We start from the raw sequence: 24,330 nt of genomic DNA on the forward strand, positions 1-24,330 counted from the left end.
AAACAATTTTGGTCATACCCAAGAAAGGAGAAATCGAATGCAAATAGTGGAATAGGTGGCAATAATTCATTTCTATATATTTCTACTGTCCTCTAGCATACATCTTAATTTCCAGTTTCTTAACCGCAACGCAATCTCCGCCCAAATTTATTAGTATCATTCCAGAAGATGATCTGGATCTATTGATTTCGCTTCGTATCACAGGTTTCAGTTTAATCGTTTCATGGATTTGATTTAGCTTTTATTTGATGATGATAAGTAACATGTTTTACTTTGATTATTTTGAGTTACCACTTCTTAATCGTCATTTTCGGCTTGAGGTATGCAATTATTGTCTGGATTCGTTACGATTTTCACTCGTTGAGTGCCCACTTGCAATTCGAGCATGATGATTTTCGTTGCGATGCCGTTGATTTTGTTGGTTTTGAGTTGTTAATTTAATTATTTTGATTGCTCGTGGTTAGGGTAATGGGGTTACGTTTACTTTTGGCTCTAAATAAATTGTATAGATGCATGCCGGAGCTGATTTGGGTCTTAGGTCTCGTGTGTTATTTCTGTACTTTTTCTTTGCTTGGGTGTCGGGTAGAGGGAGTACATTGGCTGAGCTTGTGATTACTGATTCGTTTGTTTGCCTAAGTTCTTTTATCTCTTTAATTTTAGGTGGAAAGGACTTATCCTTTAACTCTAGGTGGAAAGGGCTTATCCCTGCCGTTAATTTGTTTTGTGGAATTGGTTTTTGGAAAATGAGTCCAAAAGGTTTGATTTACAGCTTCGTTGCGAAAGGGACCGTTGTTCTGGCCGAGCACACTCCTTATTCTGGAAACTTCAGTACAATTGCCGTTCAATGCTTGCAAAAGCTTCCTTCGAATAGCAGCAAGTATACTTACTCGTGTGATGGTCACACGTTCAATTTCCTCCTCGAAAATGGATTTGGTACTTGATCCTTAACGTTCTCAACTGTGCATGTGCCCCTTTTCAGCTCAAATTATATCTAGAGAAATTATAATGCTCATTTGATTTGCAGTCTTCCTCGTGGTTGCGGACGAATCAATGGGAAGAAGTGTACCTTTCTTATTTCTTGAGAAAGTGAAGGATGATTTCAAACAACGGTATGGAGACAGCATCAAGAATGATGGTCAACACCCTCTAGCAGATGATGATGAGGACGATGATTTGTTTGAGGATCGATTTAGCATTGCGTATAATCTTGACCGAGAATTTGGGTGCGTATATAGCTTGTTTTTCGTGGAAATGCACGATGAATTAAATTTTCTGATGTCCAAAATGTGCAGAATTTTTATCTTGTGTTCTTTACTAGGCCAAGGCTTAAAGAGCACATGGAATATTGCATGAATCATCCTGAAGAAATCAATAAGCTATCCAAATTGAAGGCACAAATAACAGAGGTCAAAGGGATAATGATGGACAACATAGAGAAGGTAATCGTTCATTTCATACAACTGTTAGATAGAATGTAAATTAAGGTTAAATGTTGCATGGGTGCTAAAAAAATGTACCGAAGATTACGTTTGTGTGCGATAAAAATGGTTGTTTCCGTTGTATTACCATTTTTCTTTTCATCTCTTTGGCCTTTTCATGTTTGTAATTATAATGGTTCTGATTTGCTAAATCAAATTCTGATTAGCTAAGGTTGCTAAATTGTCAGTTAGGAGATACATGAAACTGTAAGCTCATGAAATGAGACGACCCTTGAAGCTTTAAGTGTGAAAGATGTCTCGTTATTCTCTTTCCTCTTCAGCTTTGACTAATTCACTAAGTCGTGGCTCCAAAAGGACCTCTTAATTCTTCCGGTCATTAGCGATCATGGATTAAGAATATTGAAATCAGCTCCTTGTGTTATTTCTTCTTTTTTTAGCATTTTATGAATGTCACTACACAGTTCTTTTTAACTCAAGGGATCTAAATTAAAAAATCTTCCTCTCTCATTCTGTCATTCATGTTCACCAAATGATTCCTTTGAAGTTTGCGAGGTTAGTAAAATAAAAATCGAATTATTGTCGCCTCCCACGAGTACGTGCTTTTGGGACATCAGGCTTGGTATGGTTAATTAGGGCAAGAGGTCAAAGATTCAAGACTCTTTGAAGAGAGCAAAATCCCATATATTTAAGTTAGCGCACGTCTTGGGTATTGAAACTCATCATATTAGATATCCCCGGCTCTTGGCTCCCACTTAAGAGTACAAAGCTACTGATTATCTTCTCTCACATGAGCTCAAGCTTTTACACTAAGCGGTTTTAACTTAGCTCCAATTATAGAACTATTTTTTTGCCTTCAGGTTTTGGATCGTGGTGAGAAGATTGAACTACTGGTTGATAAAACAGAAAATCTTCAGTTCCAGGTGGGAATTTTCTTCTGTCTGAACTTGCAGGAAAATATAGATACTTGGAACGTGATAGTAACATGTTCAGGAGAATATATTTTTCAGGCTGACAGCTTCCAAAGGCAAGGAAGGCAGCTGCGTCGTAAAATGTGGCTGCAAAATCTTCACATGAAGCTGATGGTCGGAGGAGCTGTTCTCGTCGTGCTCTTCATCATTTGGTTCATATTTCACTAAACATGGCAGACTTTGGATCTGAAACGTAATGAATATATTGTGAGTGAGCTGTGTTTCTATTCTCGTACTAGCACGGTATGTTCATGTATATTTGTTGGTGCAACACTATGACATCGTTAATGTTCTTGCACATTACACGCATATTTCTTCCAGAGCATTCATCGTCATCTTGTTAATTAAGCAAGCATTGTGTTGTCTGGATACTACTCACAATCGATATGCAAAGGCTCTTTTAGCTAAGCTGTCGTCATCTACATCTCGAGAATATACCTTTAGAGTATCAATCTTAAATTGACATCGCACAAATACATAATCCTTGTTATTGCTCCAAGCCATTTGTTGGTTGTTTTCTTTAAACGAGTTACGATTTTTAATATATATTTTTATTTCACTTGTTCTAATTTTTTTAATACAATTTTCGTGTATAAATTATGATCTAATATATTATACACACCGATTTTCGTATGTATTTTTAAGAAATTTATTATTCATTACATGCCAGAAGGACTATATACTATATAATTGAAACCATGAAATAGTAGTTGTATAAACAAGGCTATGATTTTATATTATCCATGAATTTATCAATATTGAATTTTATTAGTAATGTCAATAATCAAGGAATTTTAGATCGTACACTTAAATAGAAATCAAATCATACTAATTAATATTTGCTTGACCTTTGAATTTTAACTCAATTCCATAATTTTATGTTTGAAATATATATTTTAAACTGCGCTCGTCTCATGCCATTGTTGATCTTTAATTCCAACAATATTTAGTGTTTGTATAAATATAAAAAGCAAAAACTTATGTGAGATGGTTTCACGGGTCGTATTTTGTGAGACGGATCTCTTATTTGGTAATACATAAAAAATTATTACTTTTTTATGCTAAGAGTATTACTTTTTATTATGAATATCTGTAAGGTTGATCTGTCTCACAGATAAACACTCGTGAGACCGTCTCACAAGAGATCTACTCAATATAAAATACCCATTAGTCTTCATACATTTAAAGTTTGTACGGTATGTTAAACCTTAAACTTCAAATAAACACAATATTTTAACATATAATTCTTATCCGACTCGACCACAACACATAATTATTTACACATAGACACAACAATGGCCACACACTTAGTTTGCAACTCCAACTATTATAAGTACATTATACACACAAAAAATTAAATGGTCTTTTACGTACAAATAGCAATCCAATGACAATAATTTACGAGACGCATTGGATATTACCGCGACATTAATGTCCTACCATATGTTAGTTGATAATCCACGATTTTTTTGTTAAATATACATTGATTTATCGTTGTTATTTTTAAATAAAATTTTGGGATTTATCCTTTGAATTAAAAATGCATGTATATTTGTTTTTAACAATGTAAAACAAACAATTAATTATAGTAAATCATCACCATTTGAGTTTATCCAGCTAAAATATTTGGAGACTGAAATTGTTCATGAATAGTTTTTGTTTTGGTTTTTTCAAAAAAAATTGTTCATGAATAGTTTTTGTTCATGAAATTGTTTTTTTAAATCAATTGTTCATGAATAGTTTTTGTTTTTGTTTTTTTAAAAAAAATTAGTCGGATCTTACCCGACTCGTTTTTTGTCGATTCGGGTCCAACCCGGTGCACGGGCTCGAATCATATTTATTTTAATAAAAAAATCGAGGAAAAAGATAAAGGGCTGTTTGGTTTCGCAGCATCTCGTGAAGAAAACACAATTAAAATGGCAGGTTCAATTCTGAAAACCAGCGCAGAGAAGTTGGGACCCGCCGCGCGGAAACAAGTTCTGTCCCTAACGGACGCCGCGGCCGCTAGGATACGGCAGCTTCTTGAGAAGCGCCAGCGCTCTTACCTCAAGCTCGGAGTCAAGGCTCGCGGCTGCAACGGCTTATCCTACACGCTCAATTATGCCGGTAAGTTCCATTTCCTTGTTTTTTTTAATCATTGATTCTGCCTACGCTAGGAGATTGGCCTTCGAAATTTTTCTTTATGGGTAAGATGTTGTGCGAATTTGTTAGTCTACGGTTGATTGTGATCGTATTAGTTTCAAATTTTTAGCGTGCACTTGATAACTCATAATCTATTAAGATTTGCATTCGAATTACTTACATTTTTCGGTGATGCTGTGAGGCTCGTTTAAATTTGAACTCATACCTGGTTTATTTGTGGGGGTGATGAACTTGGATTCACTTTGTAATTTTACATGTAAAGACGAGTGAGCTGGATGGCGATTCAATCCATCACGGTCACGAGTTTTACCGTGGTATATAGTAACAGAATTGTTCAGTTTAATTCTTGATTGAGCTTTGTCGATTTCATTCTATTGAGTTTGATATAAATTTTTTCGAAAGTTTCTCTATGCTGTAAATAATTGGCTTCATAAGTTTTGCCATGGGCGTGAAAAATTCACGGTAATCACCCGAGTATGGTTGCATCTATGCTGAACTGGTTGATATACATTCTTGTAACAGTTAAGCTTGAATTTTGAAATATGCGAGGTGTGTATCTTTAATGTGACATTCCGAAATTTATCTCATTTTAGTTTCCTCAATGATATTATTCTACCATAGTGTTGTTTCATTTGAGTTGATCGCTTTGTTCTGAATTGTTAACTTTATCAAATTCACAGATGAGAAAATGAAGTTCGATGAATTGGTCGAGGATAAAGGGATAAAGATATTGATTGATCCAAAGGCTCTAATGCATGTCATAGGGACCAAGATGGATTTTGTTGATGATAAACTCAGGTATATGATAGTTAAATACTTACCCTTTCTGATGAATTTAACTTATTGGCATTTTTGTTTGTATTTTTGGCACATATGTTTTGTGCTTTTGAAATCATCTGATCCTTCATTCGTTCTATTTGGTCGAAGATTAAATTTAGGGAACCGAGTTTACCTTAAATCCACAAATATTCCTGTAAGGGTGATATTTTCTCTCCAGTGCTTTCAGTAACATTTTAATCCAAAATATTAAAGAGAAAAACTCATCCTTTCTTCTATCCCTGATTTGCGGTAATGAAATTTTGGCATAGACAATGTGAATTACAGGACACATGAAAATTTCCATTTTAAGTTATATTCCGAGTCGTAAATTTCCGGTGACAACAATTTGTTTGGTTATGCGATTCCCAAAGCCTGTTTAAGATACCAGCGACAGCAGGGATGACCATAAACCTTAGGGAGGCGAGAAATATTCTCTCTATGCTACCTATTTTGCATGTGCGAACATAATTACCTCAACCCGCCCCCTACCCCGGGCTCGGCCTCATATATTTGGGTGCAATTACATACACTGACTTCTCTACATGCGCTTGAGCAGATCTGAGTTCATATTCATTAATCCAAACTCCAAAGGGCAGTGTGGCTGTGGAGAGTCTTTTATGACAGTGAGCAATTCTGAAGCAGCCAAACCAGGTGGCAGCTCGAGAGCATAAGTTACTTTGAGCTTGTATTTTTTTATTTACACAAGAAGTCAAGAACATATATGGAGATCGAACGCACATGCTAGAACGAAGAAAAACCAACTAGAAATTAAGTTGAAGAAAACTGAATTGGCCTGTGGAGTCCGGATTTTGTAGGTTTTCCAGATAGGAATAAATTACAATTACCGATATCGGTGTTGTAGCGAAAACAAACGAATGTTTAGACTTTGTGTAATGTCCATATTTTGTTTCTGCTTACTATTTGTGTCAAGAAATCACTATACCGGAAAAATGAATAAAAAGCATTAACTTGCTCTTCCATTTTATCACCGCTGATCCATTTTGTTCTGATGCGTTCATTTGGAGAAATTCTTGCCCAAGCCAAGTTACCAATGCATATTTCATTTTTCAAACTGGGATGTGACATTATATACACACCATTTATTATTAATATGAGATTCTTATACTAACCACTCTCGATCTTCAAGACACCAATTTTCTTTTCGAAAATACTCATTTCCCACAATATCGTTTTTTTCATGAAAAAATAAAGAACAGGTCTCTTGTGAGACGGTCTCACGAATCTTTATATGTAAGACGGATCAACTTTATTGATATTCACAATAAAAACTAATATTCTTAGCATAAAAAGTTTTACTTTTTCATTGATGACTTAAATAAAAGATCCGTCTCACAAAATACGACTCGTGGGACCGTTTCACATAAATTTTTACGAAAAATAAATAAAAAAAACGTCATCTTTTCATTTGTGAGCTTGGGTTAAATTTTTTTAAACATGTTTGAAGCTCAAAAATTGCAAACAAGTATAGAACCATTGTAAATAGCTCACAAATAGACTCGAACCATTTTCCAAGATACATCTCACAGAGAAAGAAACATCACCAAATTTTCCCACAGCATTCGACATAAACATTTGCGAAGTTAAGTTCAAACTTAATATAATGAAGAAACAATGGTTTCCTGACCAGTGTAATCAAGATTGTCAGAAGTACTAGAAAAGTTCAAAGAACTCATGCCAGACTACCCATTTTTTTTCAATGGCGACAACCTATGCTTTGACCATTCTTCCAAGGCTTCACGGTGAAGAGCATTCATACGAATGTAAGGCCTTTTTTCACGAATTAATTTTTCAGCACTTTTCCAATCTTCTGCGAGGCCAAGAGCCACCAAAAGAGCACACATTACTGCAACGCTTCGTCCATGTCCTAAAGAATGATAAAATTGCAAGTACCAAATTTCATCAACGTGCAAATGTTGTCAGCTTTTGGACTAGAATTAGTTCACCAAGGCAACAAAGCTCACATTATGAAATCATTTGGAATAAATGTAAAAACCCTTGATAGGCATAAATCTTTTGTACACAGGGAAAATTGAACAAGAATGATCATAATTCAGGCCAAAAGATAACTAATTCAGGCTGAAACTAAAGGAGAAAAGGGCTCTTACTGCATTGGAGACTGTAAAGATGCAAGCCAAATTTCAATAAATGAAAGCCTGTTCACTGTCTTTCTGGAACATAACATAACCCTAGCCTAGTCTTTCATTTGAATGAATAGAAACTCTGGTATCGTCCTCAAAACAATGCAGCTTTCTAAAAGCCTAAAACAACCAGTATATCAAGTCTACCCATTTTTTCCATGTATAAGCGATAAAAACCTTCTCTCTTTAACTTATTGCATCTCATTTTTAATGTTCATAAGCATAATGTCCTGGGGAGGAGAAGACATGAAACAGATACAATTCACTGGCAGAATTGTGTTATCAGGATATCAAAGCTGAAAGAGCAAAACCAATCCACAAGCTAATATTCAAATCCAGCAGAAGTCAGAAAGACAGATTCACAGGAATCCTACTACTCATGTACTAAACAATCGAGAACATGTTTTCCTGACTATAAGGACCATCAAAAAAGACACACACAGAGAGATACATATCCTTTGACAATAGTTCACTGTAATAATTGGTTGGTTGGACTAAAACAATAATATTCAGCCAGTAGTTGCAGTTCTTACATAGCTGATGTAAAAATCTAGCAAGTACACCAGCTCATTCTTATTGTAGCTTTCCATATTCAGCAATTTATTGATTCATAATATCTCCTCATCCTCTCATAACTCTCATAAAACTGATAGGATGATATAATGAAAACAACAATATTGACTGAACATTAAATATACTCTCAATGAACTAGCAATTCATGATTTCTAACAACTGAAATGAACTTTTAACACTTAATATCATACCATATGCGCAATGAACAAAAATAGGAGTTTTCTGAGCAATCTTTCGACGAGCCCATTTCACCCCAGACTCAATCTCACCCGGCCGAGGAGCCCGAGTATCCCATGTAGGAATGCAAAAATATGCATGCCCTGATACCTCCATTTTCCTAGGCAATTCACAGGTGCAATCGATTATAGCCGGATTACCGGGTGGCAACTTATCTAGCGAATAAGGCCAACCTCCTACATACAAACCTTCACTGATCTTACTGTACGGATCCTCTCTACTAGTAAATCTTCTTACAGCCGTAAATGCTCTCACGAAATATAAGTAAGGACTGAACATAACCAAAGACCAAATTGGAAACTTCCCATCTGAACCTTTTCCCAGAAGCATCGGCAGATTTACGGAAGGATGGGAAGCAATTGCAACCAATAATGATACCAAAGATGCATACAAAATTGGTATTGTAAGCAAAGTGAAGCCAAGATTTCTAAGAGAAGCAAAGAAAATGAATAAAGTTGCTGCCTTTAGGCCTATGAGGAAAGATATACCAACACCCATTATTTTTCTTGAATCGATAGAGAATCGTATGGGGGAAATTTTCTTCTTGAAAATGTACGGTTTGAGTTAACAGGAATGAATAGGGTCATTAGGAGTCAGCATCGAACGCACGGATAGAGGAGCGAATAAAGGTGGAGACTTTTGTGTTCGTTCGAGTTGATGACAATTTATTCCACAAATCTACCCATAAAATGACTGCAAATTCTTTTCACTGAATCCAAGGCTTGTAATGGGGCCGATAGATGATCACTTGTCAAAATCACCCTCATGTTCTCTTTTCTTTCTCGTTTTGGTTGGGTGGTTCAAACAAAATGGCGGATCAACTTCTATTTGATGGGCAAGCAGGTAGGAGTGAGTATATTGGGTCTTGGGATATGTTTGTTGTTCCTTCCATCAATGTCTAGATCTACAATGTACATTACAAAATAATGGTTCCGAAGCCTTTTCTTTGTTGGGTCTGCTTGTGTTGTAGGCTTGTAGCTCTATGATTTGTCTCATCACTTACGAATTATGATTTTGATTTAAAGAAGAGTTTGAGGCATGATCAAGATATCATGCATACTCACTGCCACATTACATGAATATATCTAACATACATATAAATATATGACTTTTAATTGTGAATTTTCTACTATACCCTTATTCATTTAAGTTAGCAAATTAAATCAATGTTTTTCATGGGTTCTTTTGGTAATTCATTGTACTTCTTAAATGACTTTGGAAATTAATGAATATTGAATTCACAATTTACCAATGGTTTTTAAAATTGGTTGCTAAAATGAGTTGATTTTTTCATGATTGCTAATGAATATTTAATGTTTTTATCTTATCTTTTCTTTTATTTTACATATAAATACATCATTTTTATAACAAGTTGATTTTTAAATATGAACTAAGAATCATCATATTTTTTTATTTAAATATGTCATTTTGTTTTTGTGACACTAATTTTTTCTTATATATATTTTTTAATGTTTGCGGGTGTTTTTGTGATTATTATTTTTATTAACATTGTTTGAAATATTATATGCATGGAAAATTTAAATCATAATGTGTCTACATTATTGTGTCTACACGCGTTTGCAAATTTAGGATCAATGTTCATAGTGTGTTTTCCATTAAATGGGTCAACTCTACCCGTATTTACAATAATAATTAATATTTTGTCATAAAAAATAACACTTTTTCATTATTGAATCAAATAGGAGATTCGTCTCACAAAATGACTCATGAGCCATCTCACAAAATTTTGTATGTTATCTTATTTATATATCTATTTTATTTAGCAAAATCACAATTGATATTTAATTTAATAAATGTTTAGTGGTTTTATTTTAATATTATTATGATAATTTAGTTAATTAAGAGAATTTTATTTGACAAAATTTTGTTTATGTTTATTTTATTTAAGTACATCGTGATTTTGTTTTTGATAAAATTCACTATTATGTTTTTTTTATTATTTTTTCATTGTAAATTATATTGGGATGAAAAATATATTTTCTCATTTGAGAGAGCTGTCATTATGTTATAATCACGCGGACTGAAAGTGTCATATGAATAAGTGAATATATATGATTTATTGTCATAATATATTTTCATTTTTTGTGTTTTATATATATTTAGATTGATAAATACTCACAAGCAATATGTTATTCGATTTTAAACATTATCTAAATCTCATTATTATATATTTCATTATTAGTTAATTATTAGTCATGCCCGTATACATTCCTAGTTAATATATATACATGAGTGTACGTGTGTGTGTGTAAATTTTCCTTATTTATTCTTGCTAGGTTTGTGAAAGAAAAGACAGATTGGGTTTCCAAATTTTAATTTTAATGCATCCCATCATGGCAACTACGTTGCGATAGCATCAGAACCCATATGGTTTGAATATCGTTTCTCATTCCATTCCTATAAATGAAACAGCTCTGGAGTTCATTCAAAACTTCTCTTCATACTTCTCTAGTTTAGAATGGTATCGTAGTATCACTGCTGGCTCTTCGGATGAGAAGCTGAAAATAGTTTACAGATATGCTAATTTCAATTTTAATATCCTTATGTTATTTGAAACTTCCCATGCGTAGTAAATAGTAACAACTTGTTTATTTTGTTCAGCAATCTTCATCTTTAAAAACCATACAAAGTTGAGGTACTTCTTCGGACAAATAAATTACGGTCATGGACCTTTGACAATTAATTATGCCCATTAGGTATCTCCTTCTGTTTTCTTTCAATCTAATTGATATGAAGATAATTTGGAATCCAGTTGTGAAACAATGGGATTTGAAAGCATGTCTAGCTAACAATTAAGTTGTAGGCCTTAGTGTTTGGTGTTGTACCAAAATCCATAACTAATGGCAATTATGCAAGTCAAATTGTTCGAGTCATCAGTAACCCCAATGCTATGCATCAATTCTTGTCACGCATGGGCAATTAGACAGGACAGCAGGGGAAATTATTGCTCTTATGAGTCTTTTTCTGTAATAAAGGATGATGACACCTAGAAAATGAAAACTTTTTCAATGTGAACTTGTCAATCTTGCAGATATTGGTGTCTGAAAGAAGCTTATCTCAAGGCCTTAGGTAGTGGTGTTGGTTACAACTTGGATGATGTTGAATTCCACAATACGGGTTGGAAAAACATATCTGCCAAAGTTGCGGGAAAAGAGTTGAAAGATTGGAAATTCTGGCTACTAGAACTGGACCAACATCATTCGGTTAGTTTCCAGAGTGTCCCGTTACTTTCATTTTCAATTCAAAGTTATGGATGGTGGTATTCTCTTCTAGATTAATTAATATGTGGCGCAGTCTTTTTTTGCTGAAAAGATATAGGTTTTTTCCCTTTGTTATCCATTGCCAGAGGCCATCCAAGAACAGCCATCACAAGGTACAAGAGCATGCTGAAACAGACCGAATTCAACAAGGACGTGTGTAACGTGGGGCTCCATCTTCCAAATTCGAGTTTCATATTTCTGACTCTGGAAGATCTCGTACCAGTTCAGTGTAAGCTGGACAGGTTATCCCTTGATTTATCCAGAAAGAATCTGGAATTCAAACATGGTGACTATGATGAGGATGCCAGGTTTTCGGAGTTATAAGTTCCATTTTGGCTGCCATATCTATTTTATACAGAGTCTATGAAGGAAAATGCTGCAACATGGACTGTCCAAAAACCATATGTAACACTAGGTCACAGTTGTTAAGTGCACCCCTTGGAGCGTTAGAAAACTCGAATGTTATGGTTGTGAAATATGATATAATTATCACATATATCTGCTAGATCATAAAAGGCTTGGGAATTGGAGTGTCGTCTTAACATACCTGTCATTGTTACAACAAACTCGATGACTAACATATCAAATTACTATTATCCAGTGAATACGGATTGTATGTGCAAAATATCAGTCCAGATCTTAGCTTTATGTTAAAAAAATGGTTTTTTGTAAATCAAAGCGAGAAGAATAATTTAAAACAGAGAAAATAATTTAAAGAGAAATGGAAAAAGGTGAACAAAATTTTGGCATTAACGAAGGGTTTTTCCTTTTTCCCTATGCATGTCACCTGTCTTTTAACTCGTATTTGACACTGCACTCATTAGTCAACATTCTCTAAAAATATGGCAACAAAAAGATTAGCTCCACAATGTAGCAGATTTAGTTAGTACTATGCAAGATTCTACCAAGCAAAATGCGTTCATCAAACATGATCAATACAAAAGAGAGACCGTAAATTAGATACCACAGAATAGTTACAACGTTTATTCCCAAAGAAAATTGTCTGGGATACATGGAAAACTAGAATATTCTAACACTCTAACAGGGTACAGAAAAAGAATTGCTAATTACAACTGCCCATTTTGGCCAGGACATATCTTAAAAACTGCAACCATACCCTACCCTAACCTTACGCCTTGAGCGAAAAAAAAAAAAGCACCGCTAGCCAGGTATATACGCAAGCTGTACAAGGCAACATTACAATCAAAATATATCTGCAAGCTCATCCATAGGGGTCGGAAGACCAATGAAATCATGTTCTTGGCCCGCTTCCACTTCGAAACTGAACCAAGAATTGAAATCCTGTGGCACACCAACCTCAGAATCCATGCCTAGATCCTCCATATCATTCAATGGCAAGTTTCTGGCTTCCACTGATACTTTTGTTTCTTTTGATGAATTTAGGGGGACATTACCTGTCGATTTAAATCTAATGTCTCGTTTCCTGTTCCCAATATCGTTGGCTGAGTCACCAGAACCGCTGGCTGAGGTACTGATCGGATTTGTGGCGTCTGTGAGTTTATTGACAAACCCATTTCCTGATGTACAAAGTTGAGCCGTTTTCTGCTTGGGCTTTGATTTTGTTTTCCGGTCACCTTTAGAGCTGGCCATAGATGACCTCCCAGCATTGGTGATGGTGTTTCTGGTTGAAGTGTCTCTATCTCTGTCCCTATCACTTCTCTTACCCTTCACACCACCCAAACTGCCAAGAGCAGGCGTGACTCTAAAGGCAGCGCCCCCAACATCATCAAGCAATACTTCTTTTTTCTTCCCTCTATTTGATATGGGCCCTTTTTTAGCAAATGACTGATCAGATTGACGAGTCAAAGTTGCAAATGCATCGGATGAAATACCATCTGCATAGCAATCAAATGAATAGTCCGTTAAATAGCGTAGAACGGTGTTAAAAGAACAATCTTTAGTCAAGTTAAACAAAATCCAGAAAAATATAAGCAGAGCACAGACATTAAAGAAAATGTCAGGTGCTAAGTTGAACACGATTTAAGCGCTTGCTTACCCTTAGCAACTCCCAGGTTAGAAAGGGGCTCTGTTTCATTGAACCGAGGTGGAGTAGCATGGATAATTTCTCGTAATGGAGGCTCGGAAAAACAGCTAGCGCCCGAATCTTCAAACATCCGACATCTTGCAAGGGACCTCTTGACAAAAGCTAAAGCATATTGTTTCGACACTTTGGTAATCCCATGTTTAGAAGCAAAGCTTCCTTTGGTAGCCTGCCAATCATTGCAAAATCATATTCCTTTTTTAATCTAGGAAATAAGCTATGAAATTTACAATAAAAGAACTAGTGCAGAAATTGCATTTGAGAATTCTCGGGCAATTTTTAACAGCAAAATGAAAGACCGAGTTTTATATTTCTTGTCCAGTTTGCATAATAGAGTGAAAGTCAAAATTGTCATTAGACGCAAAAATGGTAACTGGTTATCCTAAAATAACCAGAAAATGTACCTTTCGTCTCTTACAATTATAACAATACAAAAGGAAAGGCTCAAATGCTATGCCATCAACTTGAACATCTATATATTTCTAAAGAGTAAAATGACTAAAAAACCTTGTACAAATTCCATTTTAATGAAAAAAGCAAATGTCAATACAGCTTGAAGGCCTTTGAGGCTTAGTCGAGGGAAAGGCTCAAAGTAATTAACACTCACCAAAAGTTTCTTGTATGACAACTCAATAAGTTTGTCCATAGCAACCTGCTCAGGTTCACTGCATAACCACCAAATTTGTAGGTCTGATTACATGATTCAAACATTATTTTATCTCATTAGTGACAGCTTATGCTCACGAAGGAGTTCAATACATAGTAGTTTACCATCTTCCATCATTCTTGGCTTCTTGAACTACCTTGCATATTTTATCCAAGGACATCTTCTTCTTTCCATTCTGAAGCATGGAGCACAAATTGCAAAAATGTAAGCTCAGTAACTAATGGAAATCGAATGTCACAACATAATGATCCATATGACTAAGAAAATCGAGGAAGCAATAACTCAAGCATAATCACAAAAAATTGAATTTATCAAAATGGTCTGATGCAATATGACCTTTTCACGAAGTCCCCTCTCTAACTGAACAATATCCTGGTTAATTGGCTCGTCTTCTTTATCGTCTAAGTCAGGCTGCAACAAAGAAATAAATAAGAAATGCAAAATGAAAAGAAAAAATGCCAGTTCACAGCATAACAAAATATATTATATAATTCAAAGTTCCAGCATCTCTTTCAAATTGTGCCATTCATACAGAGAAGTCAATGAAATTTAACAGAACAAGGTAAAGAAAACTTATCACACAGACATTTTCACTTAAAGATGAAAATCATCAATCACCACATTCCCCCACAATACTTACAATGGATTCCAGGAGGCCGATGCTCTGCAATTCTCGTACAATCTTTTCATCAATGGACATCTGCTCGTATGCACAACCAATGGGAGAAACATTACAATTATTTGCAGGAAATTTTTGTGTGACATAATCACCCCTCGTAAATCTAACGGACACTTCAATCTCTGAATGCAAATATCCACCATCCCTTTGAAACAGCTCACCATTACAAAGATGATCTTTAGCACAAGGGTGACTATTGAAATCTGTATTTCCGTTGCAGGGAAATACAGTTAGTTGATTCCCATTTTTCTGAGTTTGAGAACCAAGTATTGGCTCACATAATTCGAGCATATCCATATGTTTACTTTCGTTGCCAATGAAGAGACAGGTATCATTAACTGAACTCCTTGGTCTTCCAAATCCAGTTTCTTCAGATTCTTCAATATCAACTTCCACAATTAAAGCTGATAGAACCCTTTGATAAAATGGAGTAGAAATCTCATATTCTTTCGGCGCACTTGGACACTGAAATAGAGAAGAATTCTGAAATTGTTGTACAAATTCTTCCTTATCCAATGAGTCCTTCAACGCATTTTCATTCTTCATGTGTCTATTTCTTTCGCAAGAGAAGACATCAGATTCATAAATCTCTTCTTGACCAAAGCGATCCTGATACAAGAATAATTTGCTTTTTAAACACTATGAAGCAAGTTCATAATATTACATAGACTCGGACTAGCTTTTCTCTCCAAGATCTAGCATAATCTATTAGAATGAAAGATATGCTAAAGCCAAAAAAGGTGCTAAAACAAGAGCACAATTTTTATCTCCTATTGAAGAGGATGCACCGAATTATTCGATTGAAAAATGAAAAACACCAAAGAAATTAATGAACAAGGATGTGCAAATAAAATAAGATAAGAAATAACAACTACAAACCACTTTCACAGGAAGATTATTGTCATGACAACAGTTTTGAGACAGATATCCACATGACACTTCAGCCAGTTTCACCTGGTGGTTCAAAACAAAATAGAAAAAATTTCAGAATCAACGAAGACCAGAAAAAGGAAAAAATCTACAAAACCATTAAAGTAACAACCTGCAGTATTAAGTAGGATTTTTCCTCTTCGCTCATAGAAGCAAACAATGGCTCAACAGTCTTCCAGAATTCGCTCGAACATGCATTCACTGCATCAAGAAAAAATTGACGTTATATCACTTCCAGTATACATGAAAATGAATGTCAACATGAAACCAAAAAAAACACATACAGCTAGAATTGTAAGCCGAATTTGCAGCTTCTAAGAGGTCCTCATGGTCATCCTCAGATTCCCCTGAAAAGTCATGCATTAGTAACTAGGAATTCAGAATTTCAATCAACAGATCAAATTGTTTCTCCCTCTTTCGTCAGCTAAAAGCAGGTAAGTGATGCTGAAACTTAACATCCCGGTTGCTAAAAACTAAAGTAGCTTCAGACTAATCCTGTTCTAGAGACTCCACAATCATAAAACCGTGCAGAGAACAGCAAACAATCACAAAACTCTGAAAACCAAGGGCATTAGTGCTTACATAAGCAAGCAGCACGCCCCTTGCAAAGCCACAGAGAAAGAAAAACAAAAAAAAAGTGGACAACAGACAAAACGAAAACTGGTAATTGGTATGTGGACTTATTCCCATCAAAATTTGGATTCAAATTGAAAATATAAAGGATGCAAAAAATAGCTATGATAAATTGAATCAAGATTCAAAAAAATTCTTTTAAGGTATACCACTACAATCAGGTGAGCCCCCATTTGCTAAATGGCCAAAACGAGGGAAACCTCTGCGATCTGCGAGCTTCTTCAAACGACGACCTGACTTGCTGTGAAAGCACAGAAATATTCATTGTGAGAGATGTAAAAAACTAGAAAACTTATACATGAAGTCAGTTTTAGTGCTATAAATATCATTTGGCACCTTCCATTCTTGTCAGAACCAGACCTCACATTACGCAGAGGCTTGACTGGCATCACATTATCCACCTTCTCTCTCAGGGGTGAAATGCTATCCCTAGAAAAAGGTGAGACCCTTCCACTAAGCTCTTGCCTCCGCACAACATCACCAATTTCTTTTTTGACAATGTTTTGGATCTTTTCCATAGGAATTACAGAAGGCATCACATTCACACCAGCATTAGCAGCCTTTTCCTCCATGCCTCCATTTCCAACACCTCTCTCTTTATTTCTGTTTTCAACAGCACCAGATTCTTCACTGTCAGACAATCTGGAAGGGGACGGAACACTTTCAGGTTTAGCTTTAGAATTTTGATTTCCATTTGACACACTCTTGGAGAGAAGAGAAGCATTGGTTGCTGCAGTGCCTAAACGAGGACCAAAACTTGGAGGAGAACATGCTTCAAACGGTATCTGTACTTCATCATGGTTCACAGGCATAAGATTTGTCCTCCTAGTTCGAGAAATCTTATTTGGTCTCTGACCACCCCATTGAGTAATAGGTGGAGAAGATGATCCTGCAGGCATAGCACGCTTGCGATTGTGAACCCCAGCAACTGAAGGGGCCTTGCTTAAACCCTGGGGTTGTTCCCAACTCTCCAAAGTTCCAGGAACACGAGGTATGTTAGAAGCAGAGTTGGCTGAAATCATGGAGCTACTTCGTGGCGCCCTAGAAGCCTTTCCTTTAACTATTGGACTGGGGCAATTAGTGGTGTTGTCCTCACGATTATTCAACCTAACAAGAATGATCCAGTAGACATACCAGTGTGAAACATCTAGTTCAAGGAAAGAAACAACACCAAACCCATCCACTAATCAAGTGATAGAAAAATAAGGGATTTCCTAGAGACAAACCAGCTATACAAACAGGTACGCCAAATAATTTCCAAATTATTAGAAAAATGAAACACGCATACTTTAAATTTCCTTTTCCAAAGGCTCGCTCCTTATTTTGTGCAATAGAAAAATCCTTTGAGAATGCAGATTTCTCTTGATCGTTTTTAATTGTCACCCGTGCATTTGAGCCAGTAGGAGATGTAGAATTCACTTTCTTACTGCCACCAGATGCCCCAGACCTGGAAACAAGTTTCCAGGATAAAAAATTGAGACACTAAACCGAATGATAGATACAAAAGGAACTCTTTAAAGCAAGTCATGCCTCAAGTCAGAAATATGCATTTCACAGGAGAAAACCAGGGCTTGCCCAATAACAAGCAGAATAAACACACCAGCAATTACTGACCTGAAACCGATATTAGAATCAGAGGCCTGCAGACTAGAGTCACTTGTAAGCTTATGATGCATTGGTCGTTTCACTTCCCCATCACTGTCAATGGATCTCGAAAATACAGTACCAACTGAACGTTTCCTTTTCATTCTTTTCTCCCAGCCTTCTCCACTAGTAGGCAATCTCCTTATTTTTTCTTCAGCCATATCAGGATCTGCATTATTATATTTAACAAGCTCTCTTTCTTTTGCCACCAAAGATGATCGTGGTACTCCATTATTTCGGGATTCAGCCTGAAAAGGGGGAAAGTCTTACACTATTTCGACAAATTAAATAAAACAGGAAAAAGTTATGTCCACGGTAACATAATTCATGACAGCTGAAACATAAGAAAAACATTTATGAGGCACAACAATGTCAGAAGAAAACATGATACTACTTTCTGCATGGATTTGTTTCTTTTTTTGTTCTTTTTTTGGCTGGTTTTCCCACAGAAATGTCTGCCACAAATCCAGTTTTTTTCATTGCTATGGTTAGAAGTTTGTAAATCTCAAGAGGAAGAAAGGCATAAACTTCTAAGATGAGATGTTTAAACAATGTAATATAGTGACATACTCTTCCCACCAAACAAGTTTTTAACCTCCGATAAATATGCTCTGTGACAAATAGGCATTGCCAAGTAGATTCGTCAAGTTGAAGTGTTGTGTTAAAAAAACATATCTTAACTAGAAAATTCTGGAAGAACTAGCATGCACGGTTATTACACACCCGGGTTTCTGTAACTGATGAGCGCATGCGCTTATTAAGAACAACATTCTTAGGCCGATCATCTAATTTCTGAGTTCCAAGTTCTGACGAATTTCGATGCATCTGGGATCCAATCTTCAAAGTCGAACAACTTGATCGTTCATTTGTCATCAGTTCAGGCCGCTGCTGCTTCTTAGAGGTCGTAGCATCAAAATATTTGTGTAATTTGTTCAGATGCTCATCCAACCTCTTTGCTCTACCACTACTCAAGATAAAAATAATATTTCAGTTTAAAAATAACAAAAATAATGACCAAAGAAACTGTCTGAGTTCGTAAAATTGAATGCATTTCAAGCGTACCCCTTGCAGCAAATTTTATTTGATGTTCTTGCAACAAAATATACAATTACTTAAAATCCAGGACAGTGACACAACAGATATAAATACACATGTTTTAAATATTGCCATTTGACGGCATTTCATTTATATGACAACAAAAAGGATATGGACATTGACGACATTGACCCAAAAATCCGTCTTCATCCATTGTAAAGATGAGGAATATTATGTAAACAATAACCTGGCTTTAACACATGAGTCTGCAACACTTGTTCTCAGTCGTTTTAATTCCTCCACAGCCAATGGAGATAAATTCTTCGGATAAGTAGCACCAAAAGAATTGTCTTCGGAACTGTTCCCAACAGAAAAACCAAGAACCCTTCTTAACTCAAGAGAATTTGAATATTTTTTATCTCCCATGACAACTGGATCCAACAACAGGCATTGAGATAGTGTAGGCATGTCTGATGAGGTAGCAGTCCCTCTAGGAGTTGCCTTCCCAAAACCAAACATCCTACTCTCTGCACCTTCCCTGAAGCTTGAAGACCTATCCAGAGTGGAACCCGAGTAACTTCTCTGACCATTTTGGTAGTTCCCTGAAAAACTGGAGTCGGGGCTTGCTGATGTCAATTCATATCTAGCATGTCCAGCCATTATTAGAATGTTATCTTCCACATCTGTAGAACCGTTTCTCTGCAGCGATACTTGTCTGCTGTTTAAGCGGCTACAAACTCACAAGACCTAGCAAAACAAGCAATATCAGCAAAAATCAAAGCAGCCAGTTTCAGATAAATCTTAACCCATCTATCAATCAAATCAAATCTAATGATTGGTAATATTTTTAAAAAAAGTTGCAGTAGAAGTACACACTAACAGAGTGGGAAAAAATCATTTAACAAAATAACGACAATATTTCCCGCATATGGTGCAAAAAAAAAATCCTCTTATCATCTGAATCTTCCCCAGGCTTCACGCCTTCACAACAAGTAAGACACATGACAACCATCATTTTCATCAGGAATATCTATCAACACAACGAGCTGAACAGACTCCTCATAAGAGAACATAAACTCTTGATTAATCACAGACACAAGTAAAGATCATACAAAAACAATAAAATACTAGTAACAACCCGATTAACTAAAGCATAGAGCACAACATTTCCAAGTAAAATGAAGCATGAAAAAAGACGAGAATTCATCAAATTAAGCAGATAAAACTCCAATTAAAGATATAAATAAAGCAAATCATACCCGTCAAACACTTCCACAGTTCATTCAAAAACTCAAAACCCTTATACCAAGCAAAGCAAAAAACTAGGGTTTATCCATAAATCCCCCTTTCCTCCGAAATTTGAACTTATTACGCACCTCATAGCACAATTCAATCACGCCGACTACGAGAATTGCCAAGAAATGAAGCTGCATTCATCTATCGTGGTGGGATCGAAGAGAGAGAAGACAGGAAGATGGTAAAATCTAGAGAGAGACTGCAAAAGCGCGTACTGTAGCCTTATTGTTTTCTTCTGCTTGTTTCTTTTCTGACGACACTTGCGCCGTTGAATGGAAAATAGAAATATTACAGGAGTAAGTTGTTCGATATCACAAAAATGGAGGGGGACACGTACAATTTTAGAAACACGTTGAAGGGTGGAAACACAAAAGAAGCAAAAGTTTAGGGGGTTTTCTGACAATATTTTTGGTGCTCGCTATTTGCGTTGAGTGCATCATTAGGGATGACAATTTCCTCCGAATCCGTTGGAGGATCCGATACCCGACCCGAATAGAAGAGGGTATGGAGGGATTTTTAGACCCGATTAAATAATTGGGTAATCGAGTATGAGGATTTTCGGGTTTGGGTATGGAGGCGGGTTTGATATAATCCGACCCACACCCGACCCGAATACCCGTTTAAATTAATATATATATATATATATATATATAAATTATATTTATTAAAGATTCATCTTCTCAAATCCAAATAATTTTGTTCAACTAATATAAACTATTTTTAATATTTTGTTATTTTTTATATAAAGTTTATTTTGCAAATTTTTATCATTAATACTTTTTCTTATTCTTCTTTTAAATAATTTTTTAAATATTCATAACTTCAATGAAACAATTTAAATTTGAAAAAATTCAATTGTATATGATAATAGGGTATTTGGGTAGGGTATGGGTATCCGATAATCCGATGGGTATGGGGATGTGGATGAAATTCAATACCCGATGGGTATGTGGATGGGTATGGGGATGAATTTAATAAATGGGTATGGGGATAGATGTATGAAATCCGACCCATATCCTACCCATTGCCATCCCTATGCATCATGTCATAAATATTATGGGCATAACTTGCGTGAGATGATCTCACGGATCGTATTTTGTGATATGGATCTCTTATTTGGGTCAACCATGAAAAAATATTATTTTTTACGCTAAGAATATTACTTTTTATTGTGAATATCAGTAGGATTGACATGTCTCACAAATAAAGATTCGTGAGACCGCCTCATAAACTTAGTCAAATATTTTTGGTGCCCGATATTTGTCTTGTGTGTATCAAATAATGACAAAAAATATGTGCTTGTTTGATCAAAGAACGTGTAATAATAATAATAAAGATTAAAAAACACCGAGGTGGTTCTTTTTTATCATAATATCAAAAATGTAAAACCAACAAAAAAAACAATTAAATCAAGCTTCTACGAAACTAAATATATGGGCCCTCTTGAACTACTCAATTGAACTTTAGCTCACTCATAAAAGAAATTGGTCGAACTACTCAAACGAAGAACTCGAGGCTAGTAACGTTGACGGTCACGAGAAAATTATAAGGAGCGATGGTCGACAATGAACGATGTCGGAACGAGAGATAACGAGTGGAGATCGAGTGATGGGTTTGGGCAACAGAATGTAGCGTCCGTGAGTTATGAATGTATTTGGTATAAGTGATTTTTTTTCTTTATAGTTATACATTTTTAAATATTAATTAATTGAGACTCTGGCAGGCGCCTGGGCAAGAGTTTAGAACCTTAACGCTCGCTACCAATCCTCCACGTTTTGCCCGAATTTCTCATGGAAAAAAATTTCAATTGAAACATATGTCTGAAGGAAGAAGGGGAAATTGATGCACGTAAGAAGAAGATAATTGGTGAAACCGCTGGGAATGCGAGAGATCGGTCGAAACTTTTGAGAAAGAATAAATATCTTTGCTCCTCGACAGCTTGTTGTTCCACATAAAATTTCTTTTCATTTCAAATATGTCTTCTGCAAAACTTGTAGTTTTCTCTATCATAATATTTAATAAAAATATTATTTAAATAATTTTGATAAACTTAAATAGAGACTTGACTTTGTCCATCTCCGTAAGACAGACCCATAAACATCATGCTCTTCTGGTAAAAATGTAATCTTCAGTTAATAAAGCAACAAAGGACGTTTCTTTTAATGGAGGATCTTTGATGAATTTCTGAATATTTATATCCGGCCTCCTGAGCATTTCATAACTGGTTCTGGTGATGTACTGAAAAAGTGTAGCTCGAGAATATCTCATATGTACAAATAATCGTTGTTTGTCAATGTTTCATGAACAGCTTCATGGATGCACTTTATTAGTGCCGATATTTCTGGGAAGCTGGATGATATAGTGTAAACTGAGGCCAGAACCCTAAATTCATATAATGTCTTGACTTTCTTAGGATAAGAATTTGATTTTATCCACACACTTGAATACTTTCTTACTATAACAACCCGGATTGAAGCAAGGTTGATACATATTCTTGTTTTCAATTTTTCTCAGTTATGTTTATATACCTGACATGGGGAAATTATAAGTTCGTTAGCATTAACCTTAGATTTATCCTTGTCGATTTTAGGTCTAAGGTTGATCTCTCCATCTGGAAAGGTCCACTTGAAAGCTCGAGATAGAATTTAGAGATTCAATTTTTGTTTGGGCCGACTTATATAAGGATGGTCCCGACTTAGCACTTGGGCTAAGGGTATTGGAATCTTCAGCTCCATGTATAAAGTCATGTACTCGAAAACTTTCATTTTGAGAAGTCGGTGGATTCTCAATAACCTGGAGAATCGGCTTTTGTAATATCGACCATAACTGAGTATAAGCATATAAATATCATGTGATTCGATCAGAGACGTTACTTTTATCAACTTGTTGTAGCCTACATGAAACTTCTGCATTTAGGGAAAGCTTGTCATCAACATTAGTGTTGTTCATATATTGTTAATAAATTTGCAAAAATGTTATCACGAGATTAAATAATAACAATATCAAAAAATATAATTTTGACATAAAGTTCATCATCTTCATAATTTAGGTTTATCGGGTTTATATTCAATTCTGTTTTTCAAAAAACCTTTTACATGTATATTATCAACTCTTGAGGTAAATTTCTTTGAAAGTAAAAATAATGATCGATTTTCAAAAGCCTTTTTATTGCACAAATTTCCTTTTTCATTGATATGTCATCGTATGACATCTGCATCTGAAAATAGTATACTACAATACTTGCATGGTTGTTCTTCATATTTTGTGAATTTTGTAAGAACCGTTGCTCACCAATGATCACCAACATCTGTACATAATAACATATCATCTTCATTGTGTTCCTCTAGAAACTCTAGTCCAAAAACCAATTGATTTGATTCTTTTTCTGGAGTTCCTTTTATATGAACTTTCAATTCACCGATGTTTATCAGTCATTGGTAAGTCACTATCACAGGTTGTTCCAAATATTATATAATATTACAAGAAAATTGATTTATTTGTCTTGTAATATCAAATATTATTTCTATTTCTCTCCATCCCTCTCGACATCTAAGCTTTATTATTTTGAAAAACTTTTTAGCACATGTTAGGCTTCCTGGACAGGTTTTTTTCTCAACCTATGACTTGTGATTCTATCTCTTTAGAAAGAGAGTCTTCTTGATTTCATTCAAAGACTTTGATTTCTTTACATGATTGGTTTGTCCCAGATCTGAATATATGTTTATTGTATTAGAGGAAACTCGTTTCTCTTTGGATAAATTGTCTG

The 24,330-nt window shown here is 35.4% G+C and overlaps 4 protein-coding genes and 1 long non-coding RNA gene across 9 annotated transcripts; 3 read left to right on the forward strand and 2 right to left on the reverse strand.

The window, feature by feature from the left end:
- The first annotated feature begins 42 nt into the window (after positions 1-42).
- LOC142525617 (vesicle-associated membrane protein 727) lies at positions 43-2,781 on the forward strand. 3 transcript variants are annotated; one of them, XM_075629944.1, is made up of 6 exons: positions 43-204; positions 661-933; positions 1,025-1,223; positions 1,319-1,439; positions 2,297-2,359; positions 2,447-2,781. In XM_075629944.1, the coding sequence occupies exons 2-6, from the start codon at positions 744-746 to the stop codon at positions 2,573-2,575; spliced, it is 702 nt and encodes a 233-aa protein (XP_075486059.1). In that variant the 5' UTR covers positions 43-204; positions 661-743; the 3' UTR covers positions 2,576-2,781. The 3 variants fall into 3 exon arrangements, with proteins under 3 accessions (XP_075486059.1, XP_075486061.1, XP_075486060.1); XM_075629946.1 differs by having other exon boundaries at positions 53-204; positions 689-933; XM_075629945.1 differs by having other exon boundaries at positions 59-210; positions 669-933.
- A 1,483-nt stretch (positions 2,782-4,264) lies between these two features.
- Positions 4,265-6,353, forward strand: LOC142525618 (iron-sulfur assembly protein IscA-like 1, mitochondrial). The gene is made up of 3 exons (XM_075629947.1): positions 4,265-4,513; positions 5,230-5,347; positions 5,925-6,353. Exons 1-3 carry the CDS (start codon positions 4,324-4,326, stop codon positions 6,037-6,039), a joined length of 423 nt encoding a protein of 140 aa, XP_075486062.1. The 5' UTR covers positions 4,265-4,323; the 3' UTR covers positions 6,040-6,353.
- A 501-nt stretch (positions 6,354-6,854) lies between these two features.
- LOC142525616 (uncharacterized) lies at positions 6,855-9,040 on the reverse strand. The gene is made up of 2 exons (XM_075629943.1): positions 8,292-9,040; positions 6,855-7,253 (listed from the first exon to the last, which is right to left on the reverse strand). Exons 1-2 carry the CDS (start codon positions 8,833-8,835, stop codon positions 7,069-7,071), a joined length of 729 nt encoding a protein of 242 aa, XP_075486058.1. The 5' UTR covers positions 8,836-9,040; the 3' UTR covers positions 6,855-7,068.
- A 1,539-nt stretch (positions 9,041-10,579) lies between these two features.
- On the forward strand, positions 10,580-12,123 carry LOC142525619 (uncharacterized). 2 transcript variants are annotated; one of them, XR_012815111.1, is made up of 3 exons: positions 10,580-11,054; positions 11,390-11,561; positions 11,705-12,123. It is a non-coding gene; the product is annotated as an uncharacterized LOC142525619 (long non-coding RNA). The 2 variants fall into 2 exon arrangements; XR_012815110.1 differs by lacking the exon at positions 10,580-11,054 and having other exon boundaries at positions 11,071-11,561.
- Positions 12,124-12,552: 429 nt separating this feature from the next.
- Positions 12,553-20,840, reverse strand: LOC142523651 (uncharacterized). 2 transcript variants are annotated; one of them, XM_075627363.1, is made up of 16 exons: positions 20,645-20,840; positions 19,516-20,015; positions 18,957-19,197; positions 18,204-18,481; positions 17,878-18,036; positions 16,926-17,696; positions 16,739-16,830; positions 16,241-16,303; positions 16,069-16,157; positions 15,906-15,980; positions 14,988-15,635; positions 14,684-14,758; positions 14,452-14,522; positions 14,288-14,345; positions 13,636-13,849; positions 12,553-13,474 (listed from the first exon to the last, which is right to left on the reverse strand). In XM_075627363.1, the coding sequence occupies exons 2-16, from the start codon at positions 19,926-19,928 to the stop codon at positions 12,822-12,824; spliced, it is 3,900 nt and encodes a 1,299-aa protein (XP_075483478.1). In that variant the 5' UTR covers positions 19,929-20,015; positions 20,645-20,840; the 3' UTR covers positions 12,553-12,821. The 2 variants fall into 2 exon arrangements, with proteins under 2 accessions (XP_075483478.1, XP_075483479.1); XM_075627364.1 differs by having other exon boundaries at positions 20,528-20,840.
- Between the last annotated feature and the right edge of the window lie 3,490 nt (positions 20,841-24,330).

The sequence above is a fragment of the Primulina tabacum genome, chromosome 14 (assembly GCF_025594145.1).
Source record: "Primulina tabacum isolate GXHZ01 chromosome 14, ASM2559414v2, whole genome shotgun sequence".
In the NCBI taxonomy this organism is placed as follows: Eukaryota; Viridiplantae; Streptophyta; class Magnoliopsida; order Lamiales; family Gesneriaceae; genus Primulina; species Primulina tabacum.

Excerpts from the sequence above, each read along its gene's own strand:
- LOC142525617 (XM_075629944.1), top strand. The coding sequence starts at position 744 with ATGAGTCCAAAAGGTTTGATTTACAGCTTCGTTGCGAAAGGGACCGTT. Across the intron at positions 934-1,024 it reads CCTCCTCGAAAATGGATTTG|TCTTCCTCGTGGTTGCGGAC; the intron begins GTACTTGATCCT and ends TTTGATTTGCAG. Across the intron at positions 2,360-2,446 it reads CAGAAAATCTTCAGTTCCAG|GCTGACAGCTTCCAAAGGCA; the intron begins GTGGGAATTTTC and ends TATATTTTTCAG.
- LOC142525618 (XM_075629947.1), top strand. The coding sequence starts at position 4,324 with ATGGCAGGTTCAATTCTGAAAACCAGCGCAGAGAAGTTGGGACCCGCC. Across the intron at positions 4,514-5,229 it reads CTACACGCTCAATTATGCCG|ATGAGAAAATGAAGTTCGAT; the intron begins GTAAGTTCCATT and ends TCAAATTCACAG. Across the intron at positions 5,348-5,924 it reads TTTGTTGATGATAAACTCAG|ATCTGAGTTCATATTCATTA; the intron begins GTATATGATAGT and ends GCGCTTGAGCAG.
- LOC142525616 (XM_075629943.1), bottom strand. The coding sequence starts at position 8,835 with ATGGGTGTTGGTATATCTTTCCTCATAGGCCTAAAGGCAGCAACTTTA. Across the intron at positions 7,254-8,291 it reads TTTTGTTCATTGCGCATATG|GACATGGACGAAGCGTTGCA; the intron begins GTATGATATTAA and ends ATCATTCTTTAG.
- LOC142523651 (XM_075627363.1), bottom strand. The coding sequence starts at position 19,928 with ATGGCTGGACATGCTAGATATGAATTGACATCAGCAAGCCCCGACTCC. Across the intron at positions 16,304-16,738 it reads GGGCTCACCTGATTGTAGTG|GGGAATCTGAGGATGACCAT; the intron begins GTATACCTTAAA and ends ATGACTTTTCAG. Across the intron at positions 15,636-15,905 it reads ATAATCTTCCTGTGAAAGTG|GATCGCTTTGGTCAAGAAGA; the intron begins GTTTGTAGTTGT and ends TTCTTGTATCAG.